At 41.3% G+C, this 25,034-nt stretch overlaps 1 protein-coding gene across 6 annotated transcripts in view; it reads right to left on the bottom strand.

Annotated features, from left to right (window-relative positions):
• LOC103046947 (disks large homolog 4) overlaps positions 1-25,034 on the bottom strand; it is a 197,152-nt gene that overhangs the window by 56,120 nt on the left and 115,998 nt on the right. The window contains exon 1 of one of the 6 annotated variants that reach the window (XM_049465221.1): positions 14,039-14,244. The exons of the other annotated variants lie outside the window; for them this stretch is intronic. Within the exon in view, the coding sequence (XP_049321178.1) occupies positions 14,039-14,128 (90 nt within the window). The 5' untranslated portion in view covers positions 14,129-14,244. Of the gene's footprint in view, positions 1-14,038; positions 14,245-25,034 lie in introns of those variants that run through there. 6 annotated transcript variants of the gene reach the window in all.

Raw genomic sequence — 25,034 nt, 5'->3', positions numbered from 1 at the left:
AATTATTTATTCACCACGTATTAGGCTTTATTCTGTGTTATTAAGTGTTATTGGTGCTTAATAAGCGGTCTGTTATGTGCAAATGATTAAAAAAGGCTGTATTAGTTCTTATAGTGCATTATAAACAGTTATTATAGTTAGCACCCTGTTAAACAGATTAGATTATTAAGCATTATTAACTATTGGCTAATTCTACATGTTATTAGTGTTATTATAATTGGCAGCAGTTTGAGTTTATCTATGTGAGTTTGGTAAGGTTATGGCTGTGCTGGAGTTTATTAAGAGTTAATAAGGGGTTAATAAGGGGTTAATAAATCACTAGTAGACAGAGATGTGCACCATATTCTAAAGTGAGCTTCTGTTCATCACTAATTAGACACTAAAAAGAACTGAATAAATATTTAATCAATCACAGACCCCTAATTAAGCACCAATAACACTTACACAGAATAAAGACTAATAAGTAGTGAATAAATCATTTACAAATGGCTAATTAAGGCTTTATTAAGCAAATAATAAGACATTAATAAGCACCTAATTTGTGTTCCTTAAAATAAAGTGTTACTAAATTCACACTGAATTGACATTAACTGAATACAATCCAGACAGGCGTCAACAGCCAGACGCTCATTGCTATCTCGGTATCTGCGTCATTGAAAAAGCAATCTGCCAAAGTCAGAGCACACCTAGCTGTTAAAAGATTAACCACACCCATGATTAATTAAGAGAATTACTGTCACGTCTGGTGCTGTAGGTTTTCAGGAGGTTTTCAGTTAAACAACTACACTACCTCTCCGCTTTTAGACTCTTTGGCCTGTTTCTGACACCTAGCGTTCAAACTTTGAATCTCACGTTATAAAAACCTGCTTAACAGCGGGCCAACTTTCATTCTATTTCTAAAATACCTCGCGGGCCATAGTTTGGACACCCCTGCCCAACATGATCCCACGCTACCTTGAATGATTCAAAAGGAGATCTTCCTTTTTGAGAATTAGGACCACCACCCTGGTCCACCAGTCTAGAGACACTGTTTCCAAGGTTCTTGTACTATTGCAGAGTTGGTCCACCAATGCCTGCCCAGATCTTTGTTCTAGCTACTTCCAGTGCTTTAAATTCAACCAGTTTCTAAGATTTAGAGATGTACAGATTTATGGCCTACAGTATGCATGGTTTTGTGCCATTGGAGCCATTTCCAGAAACCCAAGAGTCATCAAAAGCTTTGGATTCTGCTTTATGGCTCTTCCAAAGCTCCAACCTCTTTCCTGCCAGAGCCCATCCGTGGAAACTGTAGTAGCCCAGTTAGCCAAGCTCGGAAATCCTCCTCCTTCTTCCTCTTGGCAGCTTCTCTAACTACCTGTATCCACCAGCGACTGGCCTCCACAGTGATCTGCAGATGCTTTCTCAATGGTGGTCTTGAGCTTGGTCCATTCAGACTCCATGCCCCCGACCTCCTCTGCCAGCTTTTCCCAGCAGAACCTCAGCGTTCGTTTGAGCCTCTCAGCTCTACAGTATATCAGTAGATCAGTTCAAACCACCATGTAGAGCTGTGCGATATTACGATAAATATCGTGGGGATGATGTCCCTATCGTTTCTACAGTAATTTCATCAATTATTCATGCAAATATATAAAGTAGGCTATAATGAAATGTATTATCGTGGTCACTTTGCATAAACTCGATTTATATAAGTGATAATAAAGTAATCTTCGCAAAAAAACCTTCAAAATGTGGTTTATGTAACAGACACTTTAAAAATGTTAATTGAGTTAATTTTGCTAACTCAATTTAAATTTTTGAAAAAAAAATAGCAACTGCATCTACCTCATCTGCTTTTTTTTATTTGATATATATATATTGCTGCACTAAAAGGTAGTAATTCTCATTTGTGAAAGTTTGGTTTAATGTTACTTTGAAATAAAGTTGGAAAAAAGTAAGCAATGATATTATTTTGTCATATTTTTCGAAGAATAACTGAAAAAATACATATAACTGAAAATACAAACGTGGTATATCATGATATATATAAAAATTCCATATCGTGATATGGGAAAAAAAATAATATATCGTCCAGCACTACCACCATGTGATGAAACTCAACACCAGATGGTGCTCCATATATACAGCTCAATACATCTCTTCACCTGGGCGTCCAGAACACATGGCTGTAGGTCAGCTGACACCACCACCACGAATGAAATCGTTCATCTTAGACAAAGAGTTCTGGTACCAAGTATGCTTATATATGAGCAACAAGGTTGTATTATATAATATAGACTAGTGCTAATACTAGTGCATCTAAAAAAATAGAATATCATTGAAAAGTCACCTAATTCACTTAAATAACATAAAGATTTTACCAAATTAAAACCTCTGGAATATAATCAAGAGGAAGATGGATGATCACAAACCATCAAACCACCAAACTGACCTGCTTGAATTTTTGCACCAGGAGTAAAGCAGCATAAAGTTATCCAAAAGCAGTGTGTAAGACTGGTGGAGGAGAACATGATGCCAAGATGCATGAAAAAAACTGTGATTAAAAAACAACCAGGGTTATTCCACCAAATATTGATTATTTCTGAACTCTTAAAACTTTATGAATATGAACTTGTCTGAAAGCTCTGCATCTTTTTTGTTATTTTTTTCAGGCATTTCTCTCATTTTCTGCAAATAAAATACATAAATGCTCTAAATGATATTTTTTTTTATATATTTGGAATTTGGAGAAATGTTGTCTGTAGTTTATAGAATAATAAAACATCTATTTTAAGTCTTTATTTTTTATCTTTTACTGTTGATTTTAATTATGGTTTACAGCCAACGAAAACCCAAAAATCAGTCTCTCAGAAAACTAGAATATTATAAATAAGACCAATTGGTCCTATATTGGTCCAAGTCCTGCTGGAAAATGAAATCCGCATCTCCATAGATCAGCAGCAAATAAATATCTGAAAAGTGTGACGTATAAAAATATTCAGCCCCTTTTTTACTCTGAAACCCGTAAATAAATTCCATTACAATCAATTTACAGCCTTCAGAAGTCATAAGGTAATGAGTTAATAGAGTTAATCCAGCTGTGTGTAATTTAGTCTCAGTATAAATATAAACAGCTGTTCTGTGAAGAGCTCAGTGTTTTTTTAGTGAACACTAGTGAACAAACAGCATCATAATGAAGACCAAGAAGGAACTCAGCAGACATAAAAATGAAGGAAAAAGTTATTCTACTAAAACTGTTTCTACAAACCTACCAAGACGTGAACCAACCATCCACCCAAACTGACAGATCCAGCAAGGAGAGCTCTGATCAGAGAAGCAGCCAAGAGACCCATGATCACTCTGGAGGAACTGCAGAGATCCACAGCTCAGGTGGATCAGGAGAATCTACAGTCTACAGGACATCTATAAGTCGTATTAAAAAGTGGCAAGAAGAAAACTTTGAAAGTATACTCAAGTGCAGTAGAAAAGACTATCAAAAATGTTAGGATGATGAAACTGGTACTCATCAGGACCACCGCAGAAAGGGAAGAGCAAGAGGAGGAATCAGAGTTTGTGTTTCTAATAAAGTGTATACTTGCATTCAAAACCAGCACATCTATTATTGGAACCGATTTGATTTTCTATTTAATCTTTTGTGATAATCGATCTTTCGTAATTTAAATCTGATTACAGAACAGAGTGAAGGGGCGGAGCTACAGTATCAGGCTGTGTATCAGGTGATGAATATTCAGGAAGCAGCTTTCTAGGTTAAACCCTCATTTACACAACAACAATGCAGCTTAACTCCCTGCAGCGGCGGCGCTAGTGAAGGCTAACCCGCTACCGCTAAGTAATTACACTGAGTCACAATTAACCCACAGCTATATCACACACTTACACTGATAAAACACTGGCCACATTATCAGAAACACCTACTCTAGAGCTTCCTCACTGGCCACTTTATCAGAAACACCTACTCTAGTGCTTCCTCACTGGCCGCTTTATCAGAAACACCCACTCTAGTGCTTTCTCACTGGCCACTTTATCAGAAACACCTACTCTAGTGCATCCTCACTGGCCACTTTATCAGAAACACCTACTCTAGTGCTTCCTCACTGGCCACTTTATCAGAAACACCCACTCTAGTGCTTTCTCAATGGCCACTTTATCAGAAACACCCGCTCTAGTGCTTCCTCACTGGCCACTTTATCAGAAACACCTACTCTAGTGCTTCCTCACTGGCCACATTATCAGAAACACCTACTCTAGAGCTTCCTCACTGGCCACTTTATCAGAAACACCCACTCTAGTGCTTTCTCAATGGCCACTTTATCAGAAACACCTACTCCAGTGCTTCCTCACTGACCACTTTATCAGAAACACCTACTCCAGAGCTTCCTCACTGGCCACTTTATCAGAAACACCTACTCTGGAGCTTCCTCACTGGCCACATTATCAGAAACACCTACTCTAGAGCTTCCTCACTGGCCACTTTATCAGAAACACCTATTCTAGTGCTTTCTCAATGGCCACTTTATCAGAAACACCTACTCCAGAGCTTCCTCACTGGCCACTTTATCAGAAACACCTACTCTAGAGTTTCCTCACTGGCCACATTATCAGAAACACCCACTCTAGTGCTTTCTCTATGGCCACTTTATCAGAAACACCTACTCCAGTGCTTCCTCACTGGCCACTTTATCAGAAACACCTACTCTGGAGCTTCCTCACTGGCCACTTTATCAGAAACACCCACTCTAGTGCTTTCTCTATGGCCACTTTATCAGAAACACCTACTCCAGTGCTTCCTTACTGGCCACTTTATCAGAAACACCTACTCCAGAGCTTCCTCACTGGCCACTTTATCAGAAACACCTACTCTAGAGTTTCCTCACTGGCCGCTTTATCAGAAACACCCACTCTAGTGCTTTCTCACTGGCCACTTTATCAGAAACACCTACTCTAGTGCATCCTCACTGGCCACTTTATCAGAAACACCTACTCTAGTGCTTCCTCACTGGCCACTTTATCAGAAACACCCACTCTAGTGCTTTCTCAATGGCCACTTTATCAGAAACACCCGCTCTAGTGCTTCCTCACTGGCCACATTATCAGAAACACCTACTCTAGAGCTTCCTCACTGGCCACTTTATCAGAAACACCCACTCTAGTGCTTTCTCAATGGCCACTTTATCAGAAACACCCACTCTAGTGCTTTCTCAATGGCCACTTTATCAGAAACACCTACTCCAGTGCTTCCTCACTGACCACTTTATCAGAAACACCTACTCCAGAGCTTCCTCACTGGCCACTTTATCAGAAACACCTACTCTGGAGCTTCCTCACTGGCCACATTATCAGAAACACCTACTCTAGAGCTTCCTCACTGGCCACTTTATCAGAAACACCTATTCTAGTGCTTTCTCAATGGCCACTTTATCAGAAACACCTACTCTAGAGCTTCCTCACTGACCACTTTATCAGAAACACCTACTCCAGGGCTTCCTCACTGGCCACTTTATCAGAAACACCTACTCTAGAGTTTCCTCACTGGCCACTTTATCAGAAACACCTACTCCAGAGCTTCCTCACTGGCCACTTTATCAGAAACACCTACTCTAGAGTTTCCTCACTGGCCACATTATCAGAAACACCCACTCTAGTGCTTTCTCTATGGCCACTTTATCAGAAACACCTACTCCAGTGCTTCCTCACTGGCCACTTTATCAGAAACACCTACTCTGGAGCTTCCTCACTGGCCACTTTATCAGAAACACCCACTCTAGTGCTTTCTCTATGGCCACTTTATCAGAAACACCTACTCCAGTGCTTCCTTACTGGCCACTTTATCAGAAACACCTACTCCAGTGCTTCCTCACTGGCCACTTTATCAGAAACACCTACTCTAGAGCTTCCTCACTGACCACTTTATCAGAAACACCTACTCCAGAGCTTCCTCACTGGCCACTTTATCAGAAACACCTACTCTAGAGTTTCCTCACTGGCCACATTATCAGAAACACCCACTCTAGTGCTTTCTCTATGGCCACTTTATCAGAAACACCTACTCTAGAGCTTCCTCACTGGCCACTTTATCAGAAACACCTACTCCAGAGTTTCCTCACTGGCCACATTATCAGAAACACCCACTCTAGTGCTTTCTCTATGGCCACTTTATCAGAAACACCTACTCTAGAGCTTCCTCACTGGCCACTTTATCAGAAACACCTACTCTAGAGCTTCCTCACTGGCCACTTTATCAGAAACACCTACTCTAGTGCTTCCTCACTGGCCACTTTATCAGAAACACCTACTCTAGAGCTTCCTCACTGGCCACTTTATCAGAAACACCTACTCTAGTGCTTTCTCACTGGCCACTTTATCAGAAACACCCGCTCTAGTGCTTCCTCACTGGCCACTTTATCAGAAACACCTACTCTAGAGCTTCCTCACTGGCCACTTTATCAGAAACACCTACTCTAGAGCTTCCTCACTGGCCACTTTATCAGAAACACCTACTCTAGAGCTTCCTCACTGGCCACTTTATCAGAAACACCTACTCTAGAGTTTCCTCGCTGACCACTTTATCAGAAACACCTACTCCAGAGCTTCCTCACTGACCACTTTATCAGAAACACCTACTCTAGTGCATCCTCACTGGCCACTTTATCAGAAACACCCACTCTAGTGCTTTCTCACTGGCCACTTTATCAGAAACACCCACTCTAGTGCTTTCTCACTGGCCACATTATCAGAAACACCTACTCTAGAGCTTCCTCACTGGCCACTTTATCAGAAACACATAGTCTAGTGCTAGTTGGTTGCTATGGTATTGCTAAGCAGTTAGTAAGGTGTTGCTAGGTGCTGACTGAGATGTTAATATGCTGTTGCTGAAGTGTTGGTATGGAATTAGTGAAGGTTGCTAAGGTGCTAGATTTTTGCTTTTTTTTGCTAAGGTTCTGGCAGTTGGTTGCTAAGGTATTGGTATGCGGTTACTAAAGCATTAGTATTTCATAAATAAAGGTTGCTAAGGTGTTGCTATCTAGGAGTAGCCAGGTGTTTGCTAAAACATGCTACATGGTTACTAATGTATTAGGATGTTGTAAGTGAAGGTTGCTAGATTTTTGCCAAGGTGTAGCCAGCTGCTTGTTAAGATGTTGCTAATTTGTAAGTGTGGTATACGCGTAGGTTGCTAAGGTGTTGCTAAATGCTTGCTAAGGTTCAGCCAGTTGGTTGCTATGGTATTGCTAAGCAGCTACTTTTGTGTTAGTATGGTATAAGTGAAGGTTGCTAAGGTGTTGCTAGATGCTTGCTATGCTGTTACATGTTTGCTAAAGTGTATTTAGATGTTAGCTTAGGCGTTGCTAGGTGCTGACTGAGATATTGATATGCAAGTGCAAGTTAGTATAAAATAAGTGTAGGCTGTTAAGGTGTATCCAGGTGGTTGCAAAGATGTTGCTATGTGGTTGCTGACATGTTAGTATGGTATAAGTGAAGGTTGCTAAGGTGTTGCTATCTTGTTGCTAAGGTGAAGCCAGGTGGTTGTTAAAAACATGCTACGTGGTTAGTAATATGCTATTATATTACAAATGAAGGCTGTTTGCTAAGGTTCGGCCAGTTGGTTGCTACATTATTGGTATTCAGATGCTAAAGTGTTAGTATGGTATAAGTGAAGGTTGCTAGGTTCTTGCTTTCGTTGATGTTGATAAGTGGAATACTGTAAGATGTTAATGAGTCTAAACATTTGGAAAACAGGGTTGTGTCTATGTGATTTAGGATCAATATTGTGTCCTAAAAATGTAAAAAGAGAAGATTTATCTAGGATGGACCATCCAGACTGTTATCAGCTACAAGTACGAAAAAGGTCCATTATTAAGATCTTTTAAATGTGATAAATGATGACATCCAGAACCATTTGAATAAACAGTGGATTTTAAACACGTTTGGCAACATACATGCACAGCTAACACGCTAACATGTGTGCACAACCACTTATAACCACCGCCAACACACACACACACACACACACACACATATCCACTCATGCCCGCCCACTCCCACTGAGCATGTGTGTGTCATGTGTGGGAGAAGAGAATAATAAGAGCACTCCAGCTCTAATGATACCAGGCAGATCCGCCGTTGTCCTGATGTCTTTATTCCCCGCCCACTAACAACACAGCTGCCAATCAAAACACAGAACCATCTGTCAACAATTCTCCTATAAGATTAGCGTAGCACAACGGCGATGACACGTTTCTACTATACAACACAAGAGATCGCAGTCTACGACTCTAATGTTCGGGACTTGAAAAAAGCTAAAGGCTTGAGTCGACCAATCAGATCAGTCCATGTAATTTTCCTGTCATGACAACAAGAGCTGTACCAAATTAAAAACCTCTGGAATATAATCAAGAGGAAGATGGATGATCACAAACCATCAAACCACCAAACTGAACTGCTTGAATTTTTGCACCAGGAGTAAAGCAGCATAAAGTTATCCAAAAGCAGTGTGTAAGACTGGTGGAGGAGAACATGATGCCAAGATGCATGAAAAAAAAACTGTGATTAAAAAACAGGGTTATTCCACCAAATATTGATTATTTCTGAACTCTTAAAACTTTATGAATATGAACTTGTTTTCTTTGCATTATTTGAGGTCTGAAAGCTCTGCATCTTTTTTGTTATTTCAGCTATTTCTCATTTTCTGTAAATAAATGCTCTAAATTACAAAATGAAATGTTGTCTGTAGTTTATAGAATAAAACAACAATGTTCATTTTACTCAAACATAAACCTATAAATAGTAAAATCAGAAAAACTGATTCAGAAACTGAAGTGATCTCTTGAGGTCCAATTTTAGTGATTTAAAGGTAAAGCAGTCAACTGTGCAGTTTGATTTAGGGCCTCAGTGTGTCTTTGCTATTGTAACGACGGGAAAAGTACACCTTGTGTGACTTGAAAGGCAAAGCAAAAGGCATGTATTAGTTCTCCTAAATAATCGTGGCTGTGGTTAATTTGGGGTGTAACGTGAAATTAACCAATCAGAGTGTCTGTGTTACCGAGATAGCGATGAACGTCTGATTGTTGGAGCTCCTGTGTTTTCTGTTACCAAGATAAACAAGCAAAACTCCAGAAATGTGCCTGAACACACCTCATTTCCAGAACACCACGCCCATCAGTGTAGATATATTCAGAAGCTCTGCTGCTGTTTAAATGATGCAAATGAACTGGTTCACTATGGGCTGCTGATACCAATCAATCATCACAACATAACCATCTGAACACGGACCAGAGGAACAGTTTGTGAAGTTCACGGCATGAAGAATCGAGGCTGTTCTGAGAGAGAAAAGCCAGACCCAGTGTTAGTGTAGTGTTCCTAATGAAGCGCTCAGTGTGGGAGTGTGTGTGTGTGTGTGCCCCCGAGGGTTTATGGAAAGCACCAAAGCTGCATTATTTTACTCAATAGTGCATCCTATGAATAAATGAACAGCTTCACAGGGACTAAACACGGCGCAACACACACACACACACACACACACACCTCCAACACAAATTCACACACTCATTTTCTCACGTTGTGCTCTCTCTCTTTCTCTCTCTCTCTCTCTCTCTCTCTCTCTCTTTCTCTGGGTGAGTGACCTGTTCTTCACATCTATTACTCAATTTCCTGGAGTTTTCCATCAACAGAGTCTGACTACATTCATTCTATCTATCTATCTATCTATCTATCTATCTATCTATCTATCTATCTATCTATCTATCTATCTATCTATCTATCTATCTATCTATCTATCTATCTATCTATCTATCTATCTATCTATCCTCTCCTATACTTCCGATTCTCCATTATAATAGCCTATGTTCCCAATAATCCCCTTTACATTACATGTGAATACTACACAATTCTAGCCTTTACTGTCCTATACTTACATACTGTATACTTCTTTATACAACAGTTAGTTCCTAGACCTAGCTGTGATGATATTTGTGATAACATCACGGCCTTCTCACACTAAACTTGTATCACTCCGCCGACGCGTTTCCGAGTAAAGGCGTATACACACAGGACACCCGCAGCAGTGTTAGCTTAGCACAGGCTAGCGCTCAGCCGCGGCACGCTCGCCCGCAGCGCTGGCTCGTCTTTCGTGGAAAAAAGGGAACTAAAATCGCTCGGTTAATGTCGTCTGACAGCCAGAACGCTAACCAGCCAGGCTAGGCTAAGCTAAGCTAATGCTGAGCTAAAGCAAGCTACGCTAACCTAACCACAGTCCAGCCGGCTAGCTAAAACCAACACCACCCAGCAAAACAAGCAGAAATGCTCAAATGCGCGGCTTTCACCTGAAGACGACTCCACGGAGCAGGAGAGGAGAGTATTCGCGTTATTTCACCCTCCTAACGTTACCATCTTCACTTATTCACAATTTAGATTTCAAGCTAACTTTCGTGGTGTTGGTCTGCCTGAACCATACACCGTTTTGTAGTTAAGTTGTAGTGGAACTACTTTTTGGCGGAAGGCTCAGTCCATATTAAAGCATATTCAAACTGAATTTCTTAAAGTTCTTTGATTTATTTTCTTGATTTATTTAGTAAAAAAAGAAACTGTTGTATAAAAGCATACTCTCTGCGTTACTCTCTCTCTCTCTCCACCTCATCTCCTCCACACACACACACACACACACACCGCTCCCTTACCCATTCCCCCTCCGCTCTTCCCCAATCACACGCGTCTCGCTTTCTCCCCTGTCTCTCTCTCTCGCGCTCGGCGTGTCTTTAGTTTCCGCCCGTTTTCGTTTTTCGCCAGTTCTCGGGTTTCGCCAGTATCTCTTTATAAAGGCGTTTTTTTTTGCGGCTGCGTCCCAATTCACTAGCCAGGGAAGCGGTCTGCCACAAATTTGATTGGCAGAGGAGAGCATTTAAAGATTTTACACCACACGTGATTGGAAGTTCACTGTGGCGCAGAGCGCACATACCGTAAAGACAAGAAAAGTTCCGGTGCTTTAAATGAACACTGTCAGAATTAAATCCTTCTCAGTAGTTGGGTCCGGTATGGGTCCGTATTGGTCAACGTCTGGGTCCGGACCCGGACCGCAGTCTGCAAATATGTGATCCCTGGTCTAGACCATATACACGGTTCTGTTTTATAAAACCACTCCTTGCTGCCCTGCAGAGAACAACAGGTTCAATGTTCAGTTTTACAGTGTTAAATATGTCAGGTCAAGAAAGACTTTCTTTATTTTATATATTTTTATAAAAACAAGTATTTATGTTTAGTAAAATCAAGAAAGACCATATTTTATTTTTTATAAAAAAAATATTTATGTTAAGTTAATTTTTTTATTTTTATAAAAAAAACTTATTTTTTTAGGAAATAGTTCAACTTAATAGAGATAAATATTTTAATAATAAAGGGAGTTTTGGCAAAACTGGTTATAATGTTTATGTTAAGGCGGCGGGAGGTGGTGTCTGCAGCTGCTGAAAGTAACTAATAAAGTAACTTGTAAAGTAACTTAGTTACTTTTAAAATCAAGTAATCCATAAAGTAACTAAGTTACCTTTTAAAGGAGTAATCAGTAATCAGTAATCGGATTACTTTTTCAAAGTAACTATACCATCACTGCTCTTAATACTGCTTTATACTACCCTATACTTCTTACACTACCCTATACAACCCTAGATGTCAATACTGCTAATTATAGTCAATACTGCTCTACACTACCTATACTACCATATACTTCCCTGCACAACCATGTACTCCCTATACTAACCAATACTATCATATACTCCCTATATTACTCTATAAAACCCTACAGATTTCAATAGTAGCTTATACTGCCTTATACTCCCTATACTACGTTATACTACCCAATAATATCTTATCCTGACTTTATTTCCCTATACAACCATATACTTTGCTATGCTGCTCTATAAAACTCTACACTCTCTATATGACCCTATACTAGTCTATACTAGTCTATACTCTCCAATACTAGCCTTCTCGTCCCATACTACTCTATAATAGGGTATACTCTAAATACCCTACACTCCGTATACTACCCTGCATAACCATATACTCCCTATACTAAACAATACTATCATACACTCTCTATACAACCCTGAGATATCTTTACTACCCAATACTAGCCTATGCTCCCTATACTAACATACTGTATACTCCCCTATATTACCTTATACTCCCTATACTTGCCTATACAAACCTATACTTTTCTATACTCTACAATACTAGCCTATTATTCCTATGTAACTATATACTCCATATACTGCCCAATATTCTCTTAATACTACCGTAAACTACTCTATACTCCATATACTACCCTATAGTTCCAAATATAACCTATTCTACACCAGATACACTACACTACTCTATACTACCTTGTGTACTCACCTACCCTATATTCACCAACACTACCCTATACTTACATATACTATCTTCTACTCACTATACTACCTTTACTACCCTATTAAATACTGCACTCCAAGTACTACATAATATAACCTACACTACCCAAGACCTTAATATATACCACAATATTTTCCCTAAACCACACTGCACTACCATATATTCCCATATTCTCTATACTATCCTATACTCTCACTACTCCCAATACTATCCTATACTCTTAAAACTCCCTATACTACCATATATTCTCAATGCTACCAATACTATCCTATACTTTCAAAACTCTCTATACTACTCTATATTCTCAATGCTCCCTATACTATCCTATACTCTTAAAACTCCCTATACTACCCTATATTCTCAATGCTCCCTATACCATCCTATACTCTTAAAACTCCCTATACTACTCTATATTCTCAATGCTCCCTATACTGTCCTATACTCTTAAAACTCCCTATACTACCCTATATTCTCAATGCTCCCAATACCATCCTATACTCTTAAAACTCCCTATACTACCATATATTCTCAATGCTACCAATACTATCCTATACTTTCAAAACTCTCTATACTACTCTATATTCTCAATGCTCCCTATACTATCCTATACTCTTAAAACTCCCTATACTACCCTATATTCTCAATGCTCCCTATACCATCCTATACTCTTAAAACTCCCTATACTACTCTATATTCTCAATGCTCCCTATACTGTCCTATACTCTTAAAACTCCCTATACTACTCTATATTCTCAAAACTCCCTATACTATCCTATACTCTTAAAACTCCCTATGTTATCCTATACTACAGTACAATACCCTATACTCCCTACACTACCCAAAACTCCCTATACTAACTACCTCTACCCTATTCTTACATATACACTACCTTATACTTACTATACTACCTTTTACTTCCCTATAAATCAGACTCAATATCTTACCATTTACCACACTATTTTCCCTATACCACCTTGAATTATTATATACTCAGTATACTATTCCCTACTTTCAGTACTCCCTATGCTATCCTTAATTACTATATTATAATACCCTATACTTCCTACACAACCCACAACTCACTATACTACCTTTTACTACCCTATACTTACATATACTACCTTAAACTCACTATACTACCTTTTACTTTCCTATAAATCAGAATCAATATCTTACCATATACCACACTATTTTCCCTATACCACCCTGCATTATTATATACTCCCGATACTACCTATACTATCCTATACTCTCAATAATCCCTATACTACCCTATACCACCGTTTCTGTCGAATCGAGACACATAACCATTACAAACTCTAAAAAATGTCAAATCTAAAGTTGTTCTGAAATAGGCAGGTCTGCTCTCCCGAGAACTGTCTGGTGTGTTTGTGCTCCCAGATGTAAACCAGCATTAAATCATGAATAATCAATAAAAAACTACAATTATTTAAATTTACCAACAATTATTTACATTTTCTAATCCCGAGTAACTTTTGACAAATGTTTCGATGTTTTGTTTTTTAACATACACAATGTTTCTATCACACACTGTACACCCACACACTCATACAGAGAGGCTTACACACACACTCTCCAACCTACACACACACACACACACACTCTCTCTCAGTTCAGCTCCTACCGTGCTGTGCTGTCTCTGTCTCTTTGCTTTGCGGACGTTGTTGATGAAGCGGCGCCCCATCTTCTTAGCGTACCACACCGACACGAACATGCTGAACACACACTCACACACACACTCACACACACTCACACTTACACACACTTACTGCATACGGGAAACCCTACACACACACACACACAGCTCTCAGCAAAACCTATACACACACTCGTCTCTCAGCGAAGCCTACACACACTCTGCACAGAGAGCGCAGAGACACCGGGGGAGGAGACGGTGGGCGTGCGAGAGAGAGAGAGAGAGAGAGAGCGCGAGAGTTGGTACGTCACACACAGCCTCCGCTCTCACTTTTAGATCAAACGCACTTCAACACTCACACTGATGATGTCATACAGAACCTACGTGTTTGTGTATATTTGTGTGTTTGTAATAGATATACAGGGGTCGGACAATGAAACTGAAACACCTGGTTTTAGAGCACAATAATTGATTGTGGTGACGGACAGTTCTGGTGGAAACAGGAGAGTTGAGGTGCACATTGAATTCTGCGTGATTTGATCAGCCGTGGTTTTATGTTTTTTGGATACAATCCGGGTTAGCACCCAAACATCCCTTTCAGACAGCTTCCTCTTACAGCGTCCACAGTTAATCCTGTTGGATGTGGTTCTTGATGCATCACAAAGACTTGCTGTCTTGGTCACAGATGCTCCATCAAGACATGCACCAACAATTTGTCCTCTTTTGAACTCTGGTACGTCCCCCATAATGTTGTGTGCATTGCAATATTTAGAGCAGAACTGTGCTCTTACCCTGCTAATTGAACCTTCACACTCTGCTCTTACTGGTGCAATGTGCAATTAATGAAGATTGAACACCAGGCTGCTCCAATTTAGCCATGAAACCTCCCACACTACAATGATGACAGGTGTTTCAGTTTCATTGTCCAACCCCTGTAAGTCTGATATATTACAAATATATATTACAAACCTTGTATGTCCCTCCCACATGATTCTACCAGTGCTGGGAGAGTAAAACTTCTATGTATCTTCATATCTTCTTATAATAAAGCTGCAACTACAGGGACCAAAACTCATACAGCTACACAACTCATAAGCCCCACCGCCACCATGTTTAACAGTTAAAGGGGAGTTACATATTCCACGTTTATCACAGCTGTGAAAAAGGTGAGTTTATCAATCAGAAAGGGACTGGTAGGCAAAGGAAGACATCCACAGATAAAGGCAGACGAATCATCAATAAAGAAGTAGAATACCTTATTGGATACTAAATTACAATCAACCATCTCTATTTGAGTATTTGAGTATTTAAGTATTTGAGTATCAATTTTGACCCTGTTCATTCCTTCATAATCTCAGTCCTCACAATTTACCAGTTTCTAAAAAGGACATTGATTCAAAGCTGTAATACAAAGTTGTACGACTCAGAAGCCCCACCACCACCATGTTTAACAGTGGTGTTCTTGTTACAGAATGCTGTTTAATGGAGAAGTTAGATACTCTTGGATACTCAAATACAATCAATCATCTCTATTTGAGTATTTAAGTATTTGAGTATCAATTTTGACCCTGTTCATTCCTTTATGACCCTCAGTCCTCAACCCTCAGTTTACCAGTTTCTAAAGAAGAAGACGTTTCAAAGCTGTAGTAAAAAGTTGTACGACTCAGAAGCCCCACCGCCACCATGTTTAACAGTTCTGTTCCTGCTATGAAATGAAGGTTAATGGGACCTTCATTATAATAGCACAGTCTCTGCCAGTACCTTATCAATCGCCAAGCATCACCTAAGAAACCACCTAGTAACACCACAGCAACTGCCTAGCAGTACCATAACAACCAGTGTCCAGTGTCTGTACCATAGCAACACCTTAGCAACCAACTCATATACCAAAGCAGCACCTTTGCTGCAACATTAGCAACACCATAAGAGCCTCCTAAATTCCTTAACCAGAGAGACCACTTAAGCAACAGTTTAGCTACCACTGAGTAACACCTTAGCAACCATTTCTTAACCCTCATCCCCTAGCAACTGACACCTATAACACAGCATTCACATGCTCCAATTAACATTCCCACACCTCTCTCTTTCTCTCTCTATCTTTCTCTTTCTTTCTCTTGCTCTTCTTCTCTTGATCCCTTTTTATCTCTTTTCCATTTTCTCTCTTTTCTCTATCTCTCTCACTCACTCTCTCTTTTCTCCTCCGTCTATCTTGCTTTTTCTGTGTGTCTCTCGCTCTTCTTCTCTCTCTATCTGTCTATCCCTCTCTTTTTCTCTCCCTCTCTCATTCTATCTCTTTTTTCTCCCCACTCCTCTATGTTTCTCTCTCAGTCACTCACACACTCTCTCTTTTCTCCTCTCTCTCTTTTCCTCGCTATCTCACTTGCTCTTACTCTCTTTTTTCTGCTCTCTTTCTTTTTCCCTCTCTGTCTCTCTTTTTTCCCTGCTATCTCTCTCGCTCTATCTCTCTTTTTTCCTCTCTTTATTTCTCTTGCTCTTCCTCTCTTGCTCCCTTGTTGTCTCTTTTCCATTTTCTCTCTCTTTTCTCTGTCTCTCTCTCACTCACTCTCTCTTTTATCCTCTATCTATCTTGCTTTCTATCTTTGTGTCTCTCTCGCTCTTCTTCTCTCTCTATCTATCTATTCCTCTCTTTTTCTCTCCCTCTCTTATTCTATCTCTCTCTTTTCTCCCCACTCCTCTATGTGTCTCTCTCACTCACTCACTCACTCACTCTCTCTTGTCTCCTCTCTCTCTTCTTTTTCCTCGCTATCTCACTTTCTCTCACTTTCTTTTTTCTGCTCTCTTTCTCTCTATCTCTCTCTTTTTTCCTCTGTATCTCTCTCTCTCTATCTCTCTTTTTTCCTCTCTTTCTTTCTTGCTCTTCTTCTCTCGCTCCCTTGTTGTCTCTTTTCCATTTTCTCTCTCTTTTCTCTCTCTTTCTCTCACTCACTCTCTCTTTTCCCCTCTATCTATCTACCTATCTATCTGTCTATCTTTTTTCTCCCCACTTTCTCCTCGGTCTCTATCTCTCTCTCTCTATCCCTCTCTCTCTCTATCCCTCTCTCTCTCTCTCTCTCTCTGTGCTGCAGGCTGTGGACAGTGATGGTTCCATTAGTGCAGATTCAGAGTGAGGAAAAGAGACAGAGAGGAAAAAATAGAGATAAGGTAAACGAGGGATGAGAAAGAGGAGAAGATGGTGTGTGTACAGTGTGTGTGTGTGTGCAGTGTGTGTGTGTGTGTGCAGTTTGGATTGATTTACCAATTATATCTATTTTTTCAGTACAACCATAAACAACCTGACAGATAAACTCCTCTAACCTTGTTCCAGTGACACACACACACACACACACACACACACACTGTACACACACACACACTGTCACACACACACACACTGTACACACACACACACACACTGTACACACACACACACACTGTACACACACACACACTGTCAGAGTTACGTAAGGACAAGCCGGGCTCACACTTACTTTAATAACACTCCTCTCTCTCTCTCTTTCTCTCTCTCGTCCTTTACGAAGCTGTTTCATCTTTTATTCCATTATCTCTTTACGGTCATGTCTTTTTCTCACCGTTCATTTCCTTCCTTTCTCCATTCTGTGGCGTTTTTGCTGATTCAGTTCAGTTCAGTTAAAGACTGTCTATCACAGCAAATAATCCATTAATACAACAGATCTCAATTAAGTCTCACATTGTGCTCAGCAAACTCTGCAGTTTCTCATAGACAACAATGAGATCAGATGGAAAGACATTGAAGATCTTCTGCTGCTTAAATGTGTCTCCTGAGTTAAAGAGCTCAGAAATCTCCTGTGTCTCCTCACAAGGCTTAGTATAGATATATTAATAATGTCTCACATTGTGCTCAATAAGCTCTGTGTTTTCTCATAAACAACAATGAGATTAGATGGAAATACAAAAAAGATCTTCTGCTTCTCAAATGTGCCTCATAAAATAAAGAGCTCAGTAATCTCATGTGTCTCCTTTTTAGGTTTAATAAAGATCTTAATTATGTCTCACATTGCGCTCAGCAAACTCAGTAGTTTCTTAAAGACAACAAGATCAGATGAAAAGACAACAGATATCTTTGCTGCTCAAATGTGTCTCCTGAGATAAAGAGCTAAGTAATCTCCCTTCTTTTCCCAAGATTTATTAAAGATCTCAACAATGTCTCGCATTGTGCTCAACAAACTCTGTAGTTTCTCATAGACAACAATGAGATCAGATGAGAAGATAACAAAAAACACCTGCTGCTCAAATGTGTCTCCTGAGATAAAGAGCTTAGTAATCTTATGTGTTTCCTCACAAGGTTAAGTAGAGATCTCAATAATGTCTCATGTTGTGCTCAACAAACTCTGTAGTTTTTCATAGACAACAGTGAGATCAGATTGAAAGACAACAGAGATCTCCTGCTGCTTAAATGTGTCTCCTGAGATAAAGAGCTTTGTAATCTTATCTGTCTCCTCACAAGGTTTAGTGAAGATCTTAATTAAGTCTTACATTGTGCTCAGCAAACTCCGTAGTTACTTATAGACAACAATGAGATCAGATGTGAAGATAACAAAAACCTCTTGCTGCTCAAATGTGTCTCCTGAGATAAAGAGCTCAGTAATTTCACGTGTCTCCTCACAAGGTTAAGTACAGATCTCAGTGAAGTCTCACATTGTGCTCAGATTCGCCACAATAATAACAATCAAGACCTTCGTCTCAATATAAACTCAACTAAATCTCATCCAAAGATTAAGAACCTCTTTATTTTTACTTCATGTTGATTGAATCACATGTGTTCAGTTAGTGTTACAAAGCTTTCATTCTTAACCATTTTGATGGGCTGCCAACAAATTCTCAGTTTTGACTCCTTTAAGCTCAGAAGTATCTCATGTCTCATGTTTGTCTCATGATATTTTATGTCTTCAGAGGAATTTTAGGAGAAACATCTGTGACTAAGTTGATCTCTGTAATCTCTGTAGTTTCTCATAGACAAAAATGAGATCAGATGGAAAGATAAAGGATATCTCTTGCTGCATAAATGTGTCTCCTGAGATAAAGAGCTCAGTAATTTCATGTGTCTCCTCACAATTATAGTATAGATCTCAATGAAGTTTTGACTCCTTTAAGCTCAGAAGTTTCTCATGTCTCATTTTTTGTCTAATGCTATTTGTCTAACGTCTTCAGAGCAGTTTTAGGAGAAACATCGATTAATAAGTTGATCTCAGTAATCTCTGTAGTTTCTCATAGACAACAAGGAGATCAGATGTGTCTCCTGAGATAAAGAGCTCAGTAATCTCAGGCGTCTCCTTACAAGGTTTAGAACAGATCTCAATTAAGTCTCATGTTGTGCTCAGATTTGCCACAATGAAAGAACAATCATTTACTAATGAAAACATAAGTCTCAATATGAACTCAACTAAATCTCATCCAAAGACTCAGATCTTCTTTATTTATTTAATGATGATTGGAGTAAATGTGTTCAGTGAATGTTACAAAGCTTTCACTTTTAACCTGTTTAATGGGCTGCCAACAAATTCTCAGTTTTGACTCCTTTAAGCTCAGAAGTATCTCATGTCTCATTTTTGTGTAATGCTATTTGTCTAATGTCTTCAGAGCAGTTTTAGGAGAAACATCTGTAATTAAGCTGATCTCTGTGAATGAAGCCTAAGTGAGAATCCCAAATACGTCTCCTGAGACATCAAAGAGCAACATTCGAGCAATACAGGGACACATAACAGGAAAACTGTGGAAAGGACTTTTAGAATAAACACTCAATAATGTGCAAAATGATTGCACAATAATTTACTAATGAAAACATAAGTCTCAATATGAACTCAACTAAATCTCATCCAAAGACTCAGAGCCTCTTCATTTATTTAATGATGATTGGAGTAAATGTGTTCAATTACTGTTACAAAGCTTTCACTTTTAACCTTTTTGATGGGCTGCCAACAAATTCTCAGTTTTGACTCATTTAAGCTCAGAAGTATCTCATGTCTCATTTTTGTGTAATGCTATTTGTCTAATGTCTTCAGAGCAGTTTTAGGAGAAACATCTGTAATTAAGCTGATCTCTGTGAATGAAGCCTAAGTGAGAATCCCAAATACGTCTCCTGAGACATCAAAGAGCAACATTCGAGCAATACAGGGACACATAACAGGAAAACTGTGGAAAGGACTTTTAGAATAAACACTCAATAATGTACTAAATGATAGCACATTCATTTACTAATGAAAACATAAGTCTCAATATGAACTCAACTAAATCTCATCCAAAGACTCAGAGCCTCTTCATTTATTTAATGATGATTGGAGTAAATGTGTTCAATTACTGTTACAAAGCTTTCACTTTTAACCTTTTTGATGGGCTGCCAACAAATTCTCAGTTTTGACTCCTTTAAGCTCAGAAGTACCTCATGTCTCATTTTTGTGTAATGCTATTTGTCTAATTTAGGAGAAATCTGTAATTAAGCTGATCTCTGTGAATGAAGCCTAAGTGAGAAATACGTCTCCTGAGACATCAAAGAGCAACATTCGAGCAATACAGGGACACATAACGGGAAAACTGTGGGAAGGACTTTCAGAATAAACAAACAGAGCTGCAGGTAACGAGGACACACATCATACAGAGGACAGGGAAATCTGACTGGACAGTTCACACACACACACACACACACACACACACACACACTGCAGGCTCTCTCTCTCTCTGTCTTTATTATACTCTCGCTCGTCCCCTTGTTCAAGTGTGTCTCAGCAGAGCCGTGTACAGTAATTACCTCAGAGCCACAGGGAACAATTCTTACCATTCAGCGGAGGAGCGCGAGAGAGAGAGAGAGAGAGAGAGAGAGAGAGAGAGAGAGAGAGAGAGAGAGAAAGCTATAAAATCACATTATTACATAACACATCCCATACTCCCCAATTAAACTACTGTAAATAAGAGTGTAGGTATTTATTACACTATACTTTATATGATCTTTATTTACTGTATCGTCTAAAATTACAGTTTTTTAAAGTTCCTTCCACTAAAATCCACATGTTCTTGTTGTTTGTTCTGTCGAGTTGAGCTGCCTTGTCAAACTGTGCTCCCATAGTGTATACATAAGGTCTCGGTAAAACGCAGAATCAACCGGAGATCCCATTTAAACCTATAGTTACTTACACAAGAGAGCTAACATTAACTAGCTTTGTAAACAGAGCTGTAAACAGATCTGTTAGCTTCTCCTTAACTATAGCTCCTTAATGCTGTAGCCTGGGTGCAGTGCTGCCTGTGGGCGGTCCTGAGCTGAAGTGGGCGGGGCTAAGAAACCACTGGTTGACGTCGACACCCTAACGTCTCTCTGATCAACTCGTATTTCTGAGGATTTTCTTTTACTAGCTGCTGCAGACAGTGGAGGCTAAGAAACAGTTTTATATTGAGTATGCATAAAGAACCAGAAAAAGTAGATTTTAGCGGATTATACACTATGAAAGCACGATTTGACAAGGCTGTATCTCTGAAAACATTTTGTCCTTTGAGTTTTAGAGCTCTCTCTCGTGAGAGAGGACCCAATCAAGCTACGGAAAGCCCGACAGAGAGATACCCCCAGGAGATCCCGAGAGGGGGGGGAGGATGAGATCTTCAATCGGATGGACTACACGGTGACGACCCAGGGAAACGGACAAACGACGAACGTTATATGCATTTGTGGAAAGCTGTGCAAGAACCATCGTGGCCTGAAGATCCACAAAGCTAGAATGAAATGCCTAGACAAAGAAAATGAGGTACAACGCTCAGGTCTTGTACCTGGTGAGACGCAGGAGGAGCCCGGCCAGGAGGCAACCCACAGAGCCCATTCCCTGCATGTACCTCAGACTCTTAACCCTAGCAGAGTAATTCCACAGCAGCGGATTAAGTGGCCCCCAACCAGCAAGAGGAGCGAGTGGCAGCAGTTTGACGAGGATGTGTCCAAGATCATCCAGGCTACAGCCAAGGGAGACGTGGACAGCCGACTCACATCAATGACTACAATCATCATCAGCTATGCCTCAGAAAGATTTGGACAGGTGGATAAAGGAAAATCAAAACCCACTCCCTACACAACGAGCCGTAGGGCCACCCGGATACATCATTTGCGCCAGGAGCTTCGCACCCTCAAGAGACAGTATAAGGCTGCAGTGGAGGAGGAGAAGAAACCCTTGTTGGAACTGAAAAACATCCTGCGCAAGAAGCTGATGACTCTTCGCAGAGCAGAGTGGCACCGGAGACGGGAGAAAGAGAGGGCAAGGAGGCGAGCAGCTTTCATCGCAAATCCCTTTGGCTTTACCAAACAACTCCTCGGGGACAAGCGCAGCAGCCAGCTTGAGTGCTCTATAGAGCAAGTAAATCACTTCCTCCAGGACACTGTGAGCGATCCTCAGAGAGACTTGGAGCTGGAGCCCAATAAAGCTCTCATCAGGCCAGATCTCCCTACAATGGAGTTCAACCTGAAGGAGCCAAGCCTGAAGGCGGTGGAGGAGGTCGTCAAGGCGGCCCGTTCAGCGTCAGCCCCAGGCCCCAGTGGAACCCCTTATCTGGTCTACAAGCGCTGCCCAGGGCTTCTACGTTATCTGTGGAAGATCCTGAAAGTAATTTGGAGAAGGGGGAAAGTGGCCGACCAGTGGAGGCATGCTGAAGGAGTTTGGATCCCCAAAGAGGAGAACTCGCGAGACATCAGTCAGTTTCGAACCATCTCACTGCTGAGTGTGGAAGGGAAGGTGTTTTTTAGCATCGTCTCTCGAAGACTGACAGAGTTTCTTCTCAAGAACAGCTATATAGACCCATCAGTACAGAAGGGAGGGATCTCTGCTCCTGGCTGCCTGGAACACACTGGAGTCGTTACGCAACTCATCCGGGAGGCCCATGAGAACAGAGGCGACCTAGCTGTGTTGTGGTTGGACCTGGCAAATGCCTATGGGTCCATACCACACAAGTTGGTAGAACTCGCTCTCCACCTCCACCATGTTCCCAGTAAGATCAAGGACCTCATCCTGGATTACTACAATAAGTTTAGGATTAGAGTTACTTCTGGGGCAGAGACATCAGACTGGCACAGCATTGAGAAAGGGATAATTACAGGCTGCACCATCTCTGTTGTCCTCTTTTCCCTGGCCATGAACATGTTAGTCAAGTCAGCTGAGGTGGAATGAAGAGGGCCCCTGACTAAGGCAGGTGTACGACAGCCTCCCATCAGAGCCTTTATGGATGACCTCACTGTAACAACCACGTCAGTCCCAGGGTGCAGGTGGATCCTGCAAGGGCTTGAAAAGCTCATGACCTGGGCAAGGATGAGTTTTAAGCCCTCCAAATCACGATCGATGGTCCTGAAAAAGGGGAAGGTGATTGACAAGTTCCGTTTTTCCATCTCAGGAACGGTCATCCCTACCATCACAGAGCAACCAGTGAAGTGTTTGGGGAAACTCTTTGACTCCACCCTGAAGGACTCAGCAGCCATCCAGAAGGCCATTTTAGAACTCGGTACCTGGCTTACCAAGGTAGACAAGTCTGGCCTGCCTGGTAGGTTTAAAGCCTGGATCTACCAGCATTCAATCCTGCCCCGCATCCTGTGGCCCCTGTTAATTTACGCAGTCCCAATGACAGCAGTTGAGTCCATGGAGAGGAGGATCAGCACTTTTCTTCGAAAATGGCTGGGGCTTCCTCGCAGCCTCACCAGCGCTGCACTGTATGGTACGAGTAACATCTTGCAGCTTCCTCTCAGGGGTTTGACAGAAGAGTTTATGGTGGCACGCACCAGGGAAGCTCTACAGTACAGGGACTCAAAGGACGGCAAAGTGTCAGCAGCCGGCATCGAGGTGAGGACAGGAAGAAAGTGGAAGGCTAGGGAAGCAGTGAAGCTGGCAGAGTCACGCCTAAGACAGAAGGAATTGGTGGGCACTGAGGCAACAGGCAGAGCAGGCTTGGGGTACTTCCCAAGAATCCTAATTAGCCAGACACGTGGGAAGGAAAGGCACCACCTGATCCAGGAGGAAGTTAGAGCAGGTGTGGAGGAAGAGCGGCTGAGCAGGGTAGTAGGATTACGGCAACAGGGAGCATGGACAAGGTGGGAGAGCGCCCTGAAGCGAAGGATCACCTGGACAAACATCTTGCAGCCGGATTTCCAGCGGGTCCGTTTCCTGGTCCAAGCTGTCTACGACGTCCTGCCAAGCCCAGCGAACCTCCATGTGTGGGGGAAAAGTGAGTCACCTTCCTGCCCGCTGTGCTCTGGTAGAGGCTCTTTGGAACATCTCCTCAGCGGCTGCCCGAAGGCTCTAGCAGATGGTCGCTACCGCTGGCGCCATGAACAGGTGCTTAAGGCAGTCGCTGAGAGTGTAGCTTCAGCCATCAGCTCCAGCAAGAACCATCATGCTCCAAAGAAGGAAATCTATTTTGTGAAAGCTGGAGAAAAACCCAGAACAAACAAACATGCGACAGCAGGCCTACTCCATACAGCATCTGACTGGCAGCTGCAGGTCGACCTGGGTAAGCAAATGAGGTTCCCCCAGCAGATCGCAATAACAACCCTCCGTCCAGATATGATCATGACCTCTCAGTCTTCAAAACAGCTGATCATACTGGAGTTGACAGTGCCCTGGGAAGAAAACATCCAGGAAGCAAATGAGAGGAAGAGGGCTAAATACCAGGAGCTTGTGGAGGAGTGCAGGGGAGGAGGCTGGAAGACGTTCTACGAGCCCATAGAAGTAGGCTGCAGGGGATTTGCAGGGAGGTCTCTGTGCAAGGTCCTCAGCCGCCTGGGCATCGTGGGAGCAGCAAAGAAGAGGGCCATCAAGTCCGCAAGCGAAGCCGCCGAAAAGGCTACTAGGTGGCTTTGGATGAAGAGGGCAGATCCGTGGGTTGCTACTGGGACGCAAGTTGGGTCGCCTGGGTGAGGGTGTATGATGTTGCAAGACCCGAAACACCCAATGACCTCAGGATACATCACTGATGATGCGTCCCAGTGCAT

This window comes from Astyanax mexicanus, chromosome 1 (genome assembly GCF_023375975.1).
Source record: "Astyanax mexicanus isolate ESR-SI-001 chromosome 1, AstMex3_surface, whole genome shotgun sequence".
In the NCBI taxonomy this organism is placed as follows: domain Eukaryota; kingdom Metazoa; phylum Chordata; class Actinopteri; order Characiformes; family Acestrorhamphidae; genus Astyanax; species Astyanax mexicanus.
Note: the sequence above shows the minus strand (reverse complement) of the source record. Positions and strands in the feature narration are given on the sequence as shown.